General features: G+C 54.7%; 6 protein-coding genes across 6 annotated transcripts; all 6 read left to right on the forward strand.

Annotated features, from left to right (window-relative positions):
- Window positions 1–116: 116 nt before the first annotated feature.
- Window positions 117–939, forward strand: MYCGRDRAFT_58554 (uncharacterized protein; the record flags this gene model as incomplete). The annotated part of the gene is made up of 3 exons (XM_003851964.1): window positions 117–235; window positions 312–390; window positions 464–939. 3 exons carry the CDS (start codon window positions 215–217, stop codon window positions 814–816), a joined length of 453 nt encoding a protein of 150 aa, XP_003852012.1.
- A 700-nt stretch (window positions 940–1,639) lies between these two features.
- MYCGRDRAFT_100083 (uncharacterized protein) lies at window positions 1,640–3,555 on the forward strand (the record flags this gene model as incomplete). The annotated part of the gene is made up of 2 exons (XM_003851965.1): window positions 1,640–3,467; window positions 3,527–3,555. 2 exons carry the CDS (start codon window positions 1,640–1,642, stop codon window positions 3,553–3,555), a joined length of 1,857 nt encoding a protein of 618 aa, XP_003852013.1.
- A 603-nt stretch (window positions 3,556–4,158) lies between these two features.
- On the forward strand, window positions 4,159–6,018 carry MYCGRDRAFT_85918 (uncharacterized protein; the record flags this gene model as incomplete). The annotated part of the gene is made up of 4 exons (XM_003851966.1): window positions 4,159–4,258; window positions 4,313–4,761; window positions 4,889–5,695; window positions 5,773–6,018. 4 exons carry the CDS (start codon window positions 4,159–4,161, stop codon window positions 6,016–6,018), a joined length of 1,602 nt encoding a protein of 533 aa, XP_003852014.1.
- A 1,000-nt stretch (window positions 6,019–7,018) lies between these two features.
- Window positions 7,019–8,387, forward strand: MYCGRDRAFT_71676 (uncharacterized protein; the record flags this gene model as incomplete). Its single annotated transcript, XM_003851967.1, has 4 exons — window positions 7,019–7,249; window positions 7,302–7,732; window positions 7,792–7,978; window positions 8,036–8,387. The coding sequence occupies 4 exons, from the start codon at window positions 7,044–7,046 to the stop codon at window positions 8,385–8,387; spliced, it is 1,176 nt and encodes a 391-aa protein (XP_003852015.1).
- Window positions 8,388–8,746: 359 nt separating this feature from the next.
- On the forward strand, window positions 8,747–10,138 carry MYCGRDRAFT_71679 (uncharacterized protein; the record flags this gene model as incomplete). The annotated part of the gene is made up of 5 exons (XM_003851968.1): window positions 8,747–8,951; window positions 9,004–9,249; window positions 9,296–9,409; window positions 9,469–9,951; window positions 10,008–10,138. The coding sequence occupies 5 exons, from the start codon at window positions 8,834–8,836 to the stop codon at window positions 10,136–10,138; spliced, it is 1,092 nt and encodes a 363-aa protein (XP_003852016.1).
- Window positions 10,139–10,800: 662 nt separating this feature from the next.
- Window positions 10,801–12,756, forward strand: MYCGRDRAFT_71681 (uncharacterized protein; the record flags this gene model as incomplete). The annotated part of the gene is made up of 6 exons (XM_003851969.1): window positions 10,801–11,182; window positions 11,233–11,712; window positions 11,766–11,883; window positions 11,939–11,994; window positions 12,053–12,620; window positions 12,677–12,756. The coding sequence occupies 5 exons, from the start codon at window positions 11,305–11,307 to the stop codon at window positions 12,754–12,756; spliced, it is 1,230 nt and encodes a 409-aa protein (XP_003852017.1).
- Window positions 12,757–12,774: the final 18 nt, after the last annotated feature.

Raw genomic sequence — 12,774 nt, forward strand, 5'->3', positions numbered from 1 at the left:
GGCCGCCATCTAAATCTGGCCCCCACTCTTCTTTCACCGCTGCGCTGGCTGTGTCATCGAAACGCGGGCGCTTCCATCTCCCCACCATTTCTCTCGAGTTTCACGACAAAGACTCAATTCACCACCACCTTGTCGACATCTTCCAGGCAACGAAGCCGCACGACATCCTCCTCTTACGACTCACCGGACGACGGAAATCTCGTAACCGCGCAAGATGCCGAAGAACAAGGGAAAGGTAGGTCCAGAAAGAGGCGCACTTGCGAAATGCAATACCAGGGTGGACGGGATACATGCTGATAATCTCTCCACAGGGAGGTAAAAACAGGAGACGTGGAAAGAACGAAAACGACAACGAGAAGCGCGAACTCACCTTCAAAGAAGAGGGTCAAGGTAAGAAGGAGCAGAGCACAGCACACGACATACAGCGCCACACGGAAGAACCGTCAATCTGACATGCCACCAGAATACGCACAAGTCCTCAAGATGCTGGGCAACGGCCGCCTCGAGGCGCTGTGCTTCGACGGCTCCAAGCGACTCGCACATATCCGAGGAAAGCTCCGCAAAAAGGTCTGGATCAACCAGGGCGACATCATTCTGCTCTCTCTCCGAGACTACCAGGACGAAAAAGGCGATGTGATTCTCAAGTACAGCGCCGACGAGGCCCGATCGCTCAAGGCGTATGGCGAGCTCCCCGAGAGCGCGAAGATCAACGAGACGGATACATACGGCGGTGAGGAGGAAGGCGGAATTGGATTCGACTTTGGTGAGGATGATGACAGTGACAGTGGGGATGACATCGATGTCGATGATATCTGAGGTGGGGATGAGAGTGTGGAAAAGCCAGGCGACGGCGTCTGTGGTTCTACAGCCCGGCGGCGACGTTCGGCTGAGTGCGCACAGTCTACGATCACGTTACGAAATACTGTCTGCTCGCGGCCGCTTCAGCCATTCCACGTCTTCTCTATGAGACCTGTCCGCTGTATTGGACACTGTCATTCCCGGCTTTTCACCATGTTGTGGTGGTCGGTCGGCCTGCTTTTGTCGTACTTCCCTGTCGATATACCATAGCAGATGCAATACGAATATGAGCCTTGTGTCGTTGCACTTATGAACTGACATTGTGCTGCCGATCGATGGACACACGTCTATCAAGACCACGGCTCGAGGAGAAGAGATCGAAGAACAGAGTTTGATATCCTCCATGAGATCTTGAACTCGCCACGTGAGAGAAACCGGTCTTCGATGCTGACCTTGATTGCCTTTCAATATTTCGTGAGGCGCAGCATAAATTGAGGCTGAAGAACAAGCCGGCGCTCTCTCCGTGCCACTACGTAACCTTTGGCCCCATCCTGTCGTTCCACATCTTCTGTTCCGACTTCAATGTTGTCTTGCCTCTGCTATACGCCTTTTCCCTGAGACTCGCCCCGAATCAGTCGATCAGTGTACTGCCATCCGCTTCATTGCGAGAAGAGCAGTCCTGTCCAACGAGCATTCAACCCGTGCACCTCAGCCCGACGAACTGAATTGACATCACTCGGTCCACGGACATTGGAACGGACTTCTGCCTGATCAACACTCGATCAACACCCTTGAGACTGCATACACAAACACCTCAAACACCTGCGTATCCACCCCGACAATGCCCTCCATCCTCACAGAAGACGACAAGCAGACGGTCAAGCGCACCGTTCCCAAGGCCTCCAACAAAATTCACGCCGTAGCTGTCGCGAAGCTCTACGTTGCCCACCCCGACCGATCGAGATGGACATATACTGGCCTGCAGGGAGCCGCAGTGCTCGCGAACGATCTCGTGGGAAACACCTTCTGGATCAAGCTGGTCGATGTATCTCCCGCGAACCGTGGAGTCATTTGGGATCAAGAGATTTACGACACTTTCTCATACAACCAGGACCGAGTCTTCTTCCACACGTTTGAGCTGGAGGAATGTCTTGCAGGATTGAGTTTCGCGGACGAGAAAGAGGCCAAACAGTTTCGGAAGAAGATGGACGAGCGGGAGAAGAATGCACACAAGAATACCAAGAACAGGCCGTTCGCGAGCGGTCCGGCGCAGACCACAGGATACGGACAGCAGCCACAGCAGACTCAACAAGTGGCGAGCAGCGGGAAGAGCCACGGTATATTCGGCGGTCTTTTCTCACGAGATCGAGGCAACAGCCAGCCTCAGCAGCCGGCGCAAAGCATCATTCCACCACGGGGTGTAGATGTTCATGCGTCCTCGAGCCCTGCGGCGCCTTCCCCAGCAGGACGCAATCGGGCTGAATCAGACATTGACCTCAACGATCCGGCGGTACAGGCAGTGTTGGCAGATTTGCTGCAGATGGGAATCACCGAGGATCAGATTCACGAACACTCGGCATTCATCAAGAGCTACTTGGAGCAGAATAAAGCTACGGCGCAGGCACAAGCGGAGAAGAATGACAGAGCAGCACGTGCTCCTCCGCCTCCGCCGCCTCAAGTAGCCAACCTCAGTCCGCAAACTACCGGCGGCTCAAAAGGAAATCGGGGTCCGCCGCCAGCTCCTCCGCCGTCTAGGAGAACGGCAGGAGGTGCGGCGCCTGGCGGGAACAGACCACCCAGCCCAAGTCCCAGCCCTCCTCGAGAACCTTCACCGCAACGACCACGCTTCAGAGTCCCACCACCAATCGCAGACGCCGGCAAGCTCGCGAACGATGCTCCTGCGCCACCAGCAAGAAATAGGGCTGCTAGTCAAAGCACGCCTGGTCCACCACCGCCTCCTCGTCCACCGAAAACTCCACTCGACAATGACTCTCCTCCGCCTCCTCCTGGGCGCTTCGCCGTACCACCGCCGTTCGAAGGCAAGAGAGTGACATCAAGCCCTGCGGCGCCTCCACCACCCCCGAGAGGAGCAGCAGCCGTACCTCCTCCACCTCCGCCACGAGATACAGCCGCGCCGGCTGGCCTCCCTCCTCCCCCACCACCTCGTGCGCCCCAAATGCCTGCCGACTCTGGTCCTCCTCCAGCTCCACCTCTCCCTCCACCAACCACAAGAGCCGTTCCACCAGCGCCGAACGGTCCCCCTGCACCACCTCCTCTTCCACCTATGTCTAACGTCGCGCCTCCTCCTCCACCTCCAATGCCTCCAACCGTAGCTGGTGGTGGGCCACCACCTCCTCCGCCGATGCCTGCCGGAAGTGCCGCCGCTCCACCAACAGACATGGGCGTTGATGAAGACTCCGCCGCCGCGCTGCCTAAACTGGACGTCCCTGGACGAGGCGGACTACTGGCCGACATTCAAAAAGGAGCACGGCTGAAGAAAGTCAGTGATCAAGAGAAGAGAGATCGAAGTGCTGCTGCGGTTCCTGGTGGCGAAGCTGCCGCGCCGGCGCCTGGAGGTGCGGGTGGTGGCGATGCGGCTGCTGGTGGTGGATTGGCTGATGCTTTGGCGAGTGCTTTGGCGGCGAGGAAGAGTAAGGTTAGCCATAGTGGTAAGTGTTTCGTATTTGTCGCTGTTGGAGTGGATGTTTTGACTGACTTTTGTTTGCAGATGATGAGAAGAGTGATGATGAGTGGTAGACTTGCAGTGTAAGATTCAAGATTTCGAGCGCTGAGGTTGGATTCTACGACACTGTCGAGGCTTTCTGAAGACTGACTTCACGAGTCGAGATTCGTCACCGTGGTAGATTCATGGAGATCAAGCACGAAAGTTCAGACAGATTTCAGCTCACCAATGGAGAGAAGTCACCAAGCGGTTACGACTGACAGCCTCTTCTTATTGATACTCTCAGCGTCGACATTTCAGAAACCCGCTGCCAGGTACTGTGCCGCGGGCAAGTCTTGCTGTCTCAATCATCGCTTCCTCGTCGTACGGCATAGAAGGTGACTCGGAGTGTATCCACACGACGCAGCGCGCTCCTCCACTCAACTGCCGAAGAACAGCATATGCAAGCTGCTGTCGCAAGAGCTCTCATGCTTGGCACCGCATGGAACTCCTTCTCCGCACAATGTACGAGATGTGGGTCAGACTTACCCCACAGACGCAGAACAGCGACGGCTCGAGTAGGGACGATAAGACAAGATGGTTCTGCTGGCATTGCGACCTGGTCACAAAGCCTCCAGTCTCCAGGACCGACGCATGATTCCCTACTTCACAAGATAGCATCTGCCAGATCAGCCAGAATGCCCGCACCGCCTGCTACCGACCAGGACGAAGCTCGCCTTGCAGCGCAGCAAGCCACTGGTATCGACTTCTTCCCAGGCACTGAATTGATGAAAGACAGTGCGTAGAGCAGTCTAGCGGGCATAGTCCATAAGCGAAGCTAACAATCTCAAGTCAACAACCTCCATCTCAAGCGCACAGGCACCGAGACTCTCGTCCCACAACCATCCTCCGACCCAGCCGACCCCGTAAACTGGAGCCGCACCTGGAAATGGCTTACCATGAGCTCAATGGTACTGTCCACATTCAACTGGGTTTTCAGTCCGCTGGCGTTAGGTCCACAAGTCCCCTACTACATGGAGTCGTTCAACTCCACCCTCCCCGAAGTTATCAACTTCACCGGTGTCTCGATCCTCGTCCTCGGCTTCACAAATTTGATCTGGATTCCATTCGCTCGTGGGTTCGGTCGACGTCCGATGGCGATTTTAACGACGGCGATCACGACGGTGTCTTGTATCTGGCGGGCGAGGGCGACGAGTTATAATTCTTTCCTTGGAGCGGCGATTCTTTGCGGAGTTGGTGCTTCTCCCGGTGAGACGCTGGGACCGGTGTTGATCGCCGATGTGATGTTTTTGCATGAGAGGGGGTGATGGATGGGAATGTATCAGTGGGCGTTTATGGGCGGTCTTATGGTATGTTTCGAAGTATGGTCCGCCGACTTCTGTGTGAAATTCTGTTAATCAGTTCCAGATCGGACCCATCATCGCGGGCGTCACGGCGGACTTGTATGGTTGGCAGAGTTTCTGGTGGATCGCCACTGCTATATCTGTCTTCACTAACGTCTGGATTGTCTTCTTCCTACCGGAGACGAAATGGGATCGACGCACGCTGGACGCAAGTACTGCGAATGCTGGACAATTGGAGTCGCCGTCGTACAACGCCGGAACGGAGAAGATGCCCACTTCCAACTCCGAGCAATCAGTCGTCGACGCAGCGCACGTGGAGCATTCATCCCATGCTCCAGTGGAAGAGGTTCGAGCCTCTCTGCACGGCCGACCAAACCGGAGACAATTCATGCCCATAGTGGGGTGGCGCGCGCACGAGTCAATCGTGGACGCCGTGGTCCTCCCTTTCAAACTCATCCGCTTCCCAATCGTGCTCTGGGGCGCTTGCCAATTCAACTGTGCCTGCTCCTGCTACCTCATGATCAGCCTCACCCAATCTCAAGCCCTTTCCGCGGCACCATTCAATTTCACCGCCGCGCAGGTCGGGTATACGAACTTGGCCATGTTCGCAGGGACTTCGATTGCGCTTTTGACGGCGGGGCCACTAGGCGATTGGATGTCGCGACGAGCGACCTCACGCAACAATGGGGTGAGGGAGCCGGAAATGCGTTTGCCGGCGTTGGTGCCATTTGCCGTGTGTTTTCTGGTGGGGTGTGTGATTGTGAGTGTTGGATTTCAGAAAGGGTGGAAGTGGGAGGTTATCGTCGTTGTGGGGTTTGGGCTCGTGGGAGTGCAGGTTGCGGCGATTTCTGGGATTGCGATCAACTATGTGGTGAGTGATTCGCTTACCGAAGCGAGCTGTCGATTTTGCACGCGGGATCCGGAAAGGGGCTGACTGTTTTGTACCAGGTGGATTGCTACCAACCTGCAGCTGGTGAGTTCCTCGTCGGAGCGACGGTCATCAAGAATGTTTGGGGTTATGGGATGAGCAAGTTCATCAACAATTGGATTGTGCAGGTGGGATACATTGGTCCTTTGATGACGATCACTGCTATGAACGCCGCTCTGCTTGTGTTTGGGGCGTTGCCGTTGTGGGTTTTGGGGAAGAGGGTGAGGGGTTGGTCGGCGAAGAGCTCTGTTCATCGGGCTGGATGATGATCATCTGCGGGAGAGAGAAGACCGTAGCTCTAGGGACGAAACGAAATCTGAGACAGAGATATGAGATCGAGACCAGAACGAGTATTCTTCGTGTCACGCAACTCCAACTCTATGATCTTGCAGACTCGAGCTATTCGGACTCGACATGGTCCTCGAGGCAGCTTAGGGTTAGGGTTGTTTTCTTGCAGTAGTTCCACGGTCTGATCGCAGGGATCCCATATGACACTCGTCAAACATCACTTTCCTCTGCTCTCTTTCATCGCAATACACCTGCCATACACCCCGTCGCGACCTATCCATCGAAATAGCAGTCTTTTCGAAAGATGAAGGGGACACGAAGCTCGACTATCCCGTGCTTCTACGACGCGAGGGCTCAAACGGCCACGAAGGTCCGTCAAGTTCACCAATGACCGCCATCTGCCACGCTCTTCGTCCTGATTCTTTCACTTCACGGTCATGCTTCTCAATTCTGCCATCGGTATGCTCGACGTCATGGCAGCAGCACGCGATGCTATCCACGGATTTGCCAACTTCGATCAGGAATCACGATCGTCTGCTTCGATAAAGGCCATCTGGACACCACGAGAGAGTCCAGCGTTCCCTCCCGAGACGTTTTTGACAATGCAGAACACCTCCACTGTGCTGCGGGCGATGGACACTGCGGATGGCAAGGACTATCTCACCATTCAGGCGAATATTACAATGGATCGAAGCGATTGCGGGTGAGAATGGATCGAAGCGATTGTGGATGAGAGAATGCGTAGAATCAGTCTACCACTGCTGACTTGCAGAGAAGAACACTTCTTTTGCGACATACAGGCCCGAAAGTAGTTGTTCCGGAAAGCATTGCGATGAAAGGAAGGCGAGATGAGTCGAAATGATGAGAGATGGTGACAAAAGCTCCACATGTACTTGGATTTTGGCGTTTTGCGAAGGAGCAGCTCCACTCCGAGGTCCCACTTCTTCTACGACCTTCGTCCGTATATCATACACCAACATCCAACATATCACAAAACAACACCATGGCTCCATTCTCCGGCGTTCTCGAAGTCAAGCCGTTCAAGGCCGCCGTTTCGGATTCAGCTCTCGAAGACTTCAAGCAGCTCTTGCGTCTGTCGAAAGTCGGTCCTGCGACCCTCGAGAACTCATCACAGGCCGATTCCGCATATGGACTCTCTCGAGACTGGACGGAGAAGGCCAAAGACTACTGGCTGAACAAATACGACTGGTACGTATTCATCACATCAAGTGTGCGTTATCAGATACTGAACAGAGTGCAGGCGAAAGACAGAGGAGCGCATCAATTCCTTCGAAAACTACAAAGCTACCATTACAGGCGAAGATGGAGAAAACCTCGACATCCACTTCCTCGCCCTGCGATCCAGCAAACCCGATGCCGTCCCTGTGGTCCTCCTCCACGGCTGGCCGGGAAGTGTACTTGAGTTCTTGGGAATGCTGGACCTCGCTCGCAACAAGTACAAATCCGAGGATCTGCCCTACACCTTCATCGTACCATCACTGCCTGGATACGCTTACTCTTCCGGCCCTTCGATGAAGTCCGAGTCTACCTGCGAGACGATGGCGTACTTCGTGGACAAGTTGATGGTCGGTCTGGGTTTCGGCAGCGGCTACATCGCGCAAGGTGGCGACATTGGCAGTTTCGTGTCCCGCATCCTCGGTGCTCAGTACGAGAGCTGTAAAGCGGTGCACGGTGAGTCGGGAGTAGGCTGTCTCGCGAGTGTACTTTACTGACCGCTCTCGAACGCACAGTCAATTTCAACATCATGCAACCTCCCGAAGGCGAGGCCAGCAAAGATATCACTGCCATGGAGATGAAGGGTCTCGAAAGAGCCGGCCAATTCAACGAACAGGGCAGTTCCTACGCCATGGAACATGGACAGCGACCAGCGACCATCGGTCTGGTCCTTTCCACATCGCCACTCGCGCTTCTCATATGGTGAGACATCATGGGGCAACCCTTTCAGATACAATCACCAGCTAATACTTTCCACAGGATCGGCGAAAAGTACCTCGAATGGGTCGACGATCATCTGTCGCTGGACCACATCCTCGACAGCGTTTCGCTGTACTGGTTCACCGACTCCTTCCCACGAGCCATCTACCCCTACCGTCAGTTCTTCGGCCCGAAGCCAAAGGCCATCACGAAGGCTTACTACATCGGGAAGCCCATGGGATATTCTTGGTTCCCGAGGGAGATTGCACCTATGCCTCTGGGCTGGGTCAGGACGACTGGAAATCTGGTGTGGCACAAGTCGCACGAAAAGGGCGGCCATTTCGCGGCGCTGGAGCGGCCGCAGGATTTGTTGGATGATGTGGAGGAGTTTGTCAAGGCTGTGTGGAAGTAAATGCTGCGATTGTGTCCGCAAGGGAGTGAACCGAGCGGGTATTTCCTCCTTGTCTGTTAAGAAGGCGCACAGGATATGATATGCTGTCGACCTCCACAACAAACGCATGACTAAGCATTGCAGCACGAGCGACCCCGTCCTGTGTCGATTACTTCAACTGCCGCACGACACCCTTAGCTTCGCGCACGATATCCCCACGTTTTCCACGATATCCACTTCATTCTCCACTCCACAACCCCACAACGCCACGCCGACCCACTCACTGAACTTCCCCTCCTCACGCTTCTCCACACTCGTCTTCGGCACTTCACATCTCGCTGCTCAGCGTACCTCCTAGAGTATTGGAGGTCCGATCAGACCATGCTTCCATTGGCGTACCTCGCTGAGCTCGCTCAGTCTCCTCTGAAGTCTTACGCTCGTTGGCATCTGTTCTCACCACCCACAAGATGAAGGCTATTCAATTCCACGGCAAAGAAGACATTCGTCTCAATGAAGTCTCAGTCCCAGCCGTCCAACCTGGAAACGTCAAAATACGACCCGCGTTCGTCGGGATTTGTGGAACAGGTGAATGGCATGGACCGTTTTGTACGACAACAAATGTTGACCGACTATCCAGATGTTCACGAGTACACTCGAGGAGCGACTCTGATCCCCGAAGAACAGCATACCCTCACGGGAAGATGCGCGCCGTTGACCATTGGTCACGAGATTAGCGGCGTCGTGGATGAGATCGGACCTGATGTTACTGATGTTCATATTGGGGATCGTGTAGCGATCCAGCCGATACTATCTGATGGGTCGTGTTATGCGTGTCAGCTGAAGAGACCGAATTGCTGTGTGAGGCAGGGGTTTTATGGACTCAGTTTGTTGACCCGTCGTTTACTTTATGCTGGAGGTAGAGAGGAAAGGGCTGACACTGGGTGTTGTTTATTCAGGTACCGATGGAGGTCTAGCGGAATACCTCGTCGTGGAAGCGAAGAATGCGAGAAAAGTGCCGGCGAATGTCAGTTTGGAGGTCGCTGGTACGTCCCTCCCTCTCCTCCCATCCCAGCTCCGCCGCGCCTAACGCGAGATGATTCAGCGCTCGTCGAACCCCTCTCCGTCGCCTGGCACGCCGTCAACAACAGCGTTACCGATCTCACCACCTCCGCGTTAGTAGTCGGCGCCGGACCAATCGGTCTCTGCGTCATGCAATCGTTGAAAGCAAAAGGCATCTCCCGCATCATCGCCGTAGAAACCAACGACGCTCGGCAAACCCTTACTACACAAGCCGGAGCCACGCACTTCATCAACCCGTTGACAGAAAACGTAGCGTCCGTCTGCGCCTCGCTGTGCGCGGACACAGGGGGCGTGCACGTCGCTTATGACACGGCTGGCAAGCAGGTGACGTTGGATCAGTGTATCTCCGTGCTTTGCGTGGGTGGGACCGTGGTCAACATCGCGGTTTGGGGTGGTGAGGCGAAGATTTTGCCGAATTCGTTTTTGTTTGGGGAGAAGAGGTATATGGGCACGGCGGTTTATACGCCTGAGGACTTCGATGAGGTTATTGAGGCGATTGGGAGTGGTGAGTATGATTCCAATTTCTTGAGTGCGGTCTCGGCTGATGCTATGATTTTGCAGGTCGAATGGATCCCGAGTTCTTGATCACTGCGAGGATTGGTCTGTCGCAGCTGGTGTCTCATGGTATTCTGAAATTGAGGGATAATCCTGGGTCGGATATCAAGATCTTGGTTGACATGTCTAAAGAGTGATATCCCGCCCAGGCTGGAGGCTGACGTTTAAGAGGAGCGTCTCGAGAACATCGCCGAGCGTGCAGAGGAGGTTCAGGTATAGATATCAACCTGAAGCCTGCCATCGATAGATCGCTTTCGAAACGACAATCAGCTTCATCTCGACGATCAAGCATCTTCTCTGTGCAGACGACCTCGACCGTGGCCAGCCGTAGATGGACAATTGTGCATGTAAAGCAAGAGGTATGGAAGATCAGTCTCACATAGAACTACCTATTCCTGTACAACCATGCTGCTCGGGCCGCGTCGCACCGAGCTTGTCGATCCGGGGTCTCCGCATTTCGCTCCGCACCCGTCCTCGTTGCGCACGCGAGCAGTAGAACTATCCTCGACATCATCGACATCAGACAAGTGGCCGAAAATACCGCGCCGCGGTGCTTGCACACTGTCGTTCATCGACCTTGTCCACAGCCAGGGTTCGACATCTCAAGGATGGCGGAACAATAGCCGGAGTGGAAGAACAAGCAGCCTGCAAGAAAGCATGGGCGTCGCTGTACCTTACGCTGATCATCGGACGAACAGACACGGTTGTCCACATGCCGCTTCGGACCAGGCTAAGTTGCTACGAGAACTGGCTCATCAATTTGGAGGGTTGGAAATGCATCTCGTGCTCAGGGGAACGGTTCTGGCACGGCGACAGACACACGTACCAAGACAAGGTGTGCGTGTTCTCTGACTGTGTCCGAGGGCTCGCCTGGTCAATCAATATTGCAGACTAACGTAGGAGCGACCTCTGCTTTCCTCCCTTCCCTCCATCGCCTGAAGCACCTTGAGTCCGGCCTATCCGACGTCTCCGCATATTACCTCGCACGAGTCGTCAGACGCTGCCTCGGATTCACGGATGTCTCGTGATTCGTGCAGAAATAGATTGCCGTATGCACCCTACACCCATGTCGATCTTCGGCCTCTTCCGGAAGGAGGAAGGAATAAATGCCTTCTACTCTCCACATCCTCTCCGGAAGAATACACGGCTCCACTAGTTCTCGAACGCAAGGGTAGCATCGAGTACGTTGACCTCATGTTCGGAATAGATGACCGCTGACTCTTGTATAAAGGGCTATCGATGCACAGCTTCTCCAACACCACACATCATTGTCATCTGCCTGGCGCATCATACCATTCCCATCATGCTGCTCTTCCCACTACTGACGCTTCTAGCGTCAACGCTGTTCAAACAAGCCCTCGCCTTCCCCAACACGCCGCTCACATCCTCAAACCGTGACATTCTCGACACAGCCGGCAACAAGATCGTATACAAAGGCGTCAACTGGCCGGGCGCTGCAGACGTCATGATCCCCGAGGGCCTCCAATACCAGTCCATCGCCAACATCGTGAGCGGGATCAAAAGCCTTGGTTTGAACGTCGTGCGCTTGACGTTTGCCATTGAGATGGTCGACGACATTTTCTCCAACAGTGCGAGCTCGACGCTGTCCAACGCGCTCAACAATGCTCTGGGCTCGACGAATGGTCCGACAGTTCTCGCTCAGATTTTGAAGAAGAATCCGCAATTCACTGCGTCTACTACTCGGCTTCAGGTATGTCCACTGTTTCTGAGGGTCCAGATCAGCGGCTGACTTTCCCGATACAGGTCTTCGATGCTGTCGCCGCAGAGCTCGCAAACCAAGGCATCTGGGTGCATTTGGACAACCACATGTCCAAGGGGAAGTGGTGCTGCAATGGCAACGACGGGAACACATGGTTTGGAGGTGAATTCGCCGCGGTCCTCGTTTAGCCTCGTCCATGCTGATACAAGACATGTAGATTCCGAATTCGACGTCAGCAAATGGCAGCGGGGTCTGGCATACATGGCCGACCACGTAAGTGTATCCACGTTACTGAACAATACCGCACCAAATCAACTGACAAAAAACTCAGGGCAAACAATGGTCCTCCTTCGCATCAATCGGTCTCCGCAACGAACTCCGCCACCATGACTCCTCCAGCCCCGCCCAACCCTACGACTGGGCGCACTGGTACGAAGCCATGGTCCCCGCCGCAGAAGCCGTCTACAAAACCAACCCCAACATCCTCATCTTCTTCTCCGGCCTCGACTACGACAAGGACATCACCGCTCTCGTCAACAAACAGCACCTCGGTAGTGGCCACTACTTCGACCCGCGCTCATTCGACTTTGGCAACAGAGTAGTCATGGAACTGCACAACTACCAGAACAACGCGAAGACGTGTGACTCGATCACCAGCGGGTTGAACCATGCGGGATTCAACGCCATGGACGTCAATAATAGCGGGTACTACCATGTTCCTGTCGTTCTCACGGAGTTTGGGTTCGATCAGAACGGAAAGGACTACAATAGTGTGTATGCGCAGTGTATTAAGACGTTTATGACGGGGCAGCCGGGTGGGCCTGGGGGTTGGATGCAGTGGGCGCTTGGAGGGAGTTATTATATCCGAGAGGGAACACAGGACTTTGACGAGACGTGGGGTGAGTTTCTGTCGTCGAGTGGGATTCGTGAGGTTATTGCTGACCTTTTTTTGCAGGACTGTACAACCACGACTGGTCCGCGTGGAGGGATGCGAATGCTATTGCATACACCAAAGCATTCGCCCAGGCATCTTGAACCCCATCGATAGTCGAG

Source organism: Zymoseptoria tritici, chromosome 5 (assembly GCF_000219625.1).
Source record: "Zymoseptoria tritici IPO323 chromosome 5, whole genome shotgun sequence".
NCBI classification, from domain to species: Eukaryota; Fungi; Ascomycota; class Dothideomycetes; order Mycosphaerellales; family Mycosphaerellaceae; genus Zymoseptoria; species Zymoseptoria tritici.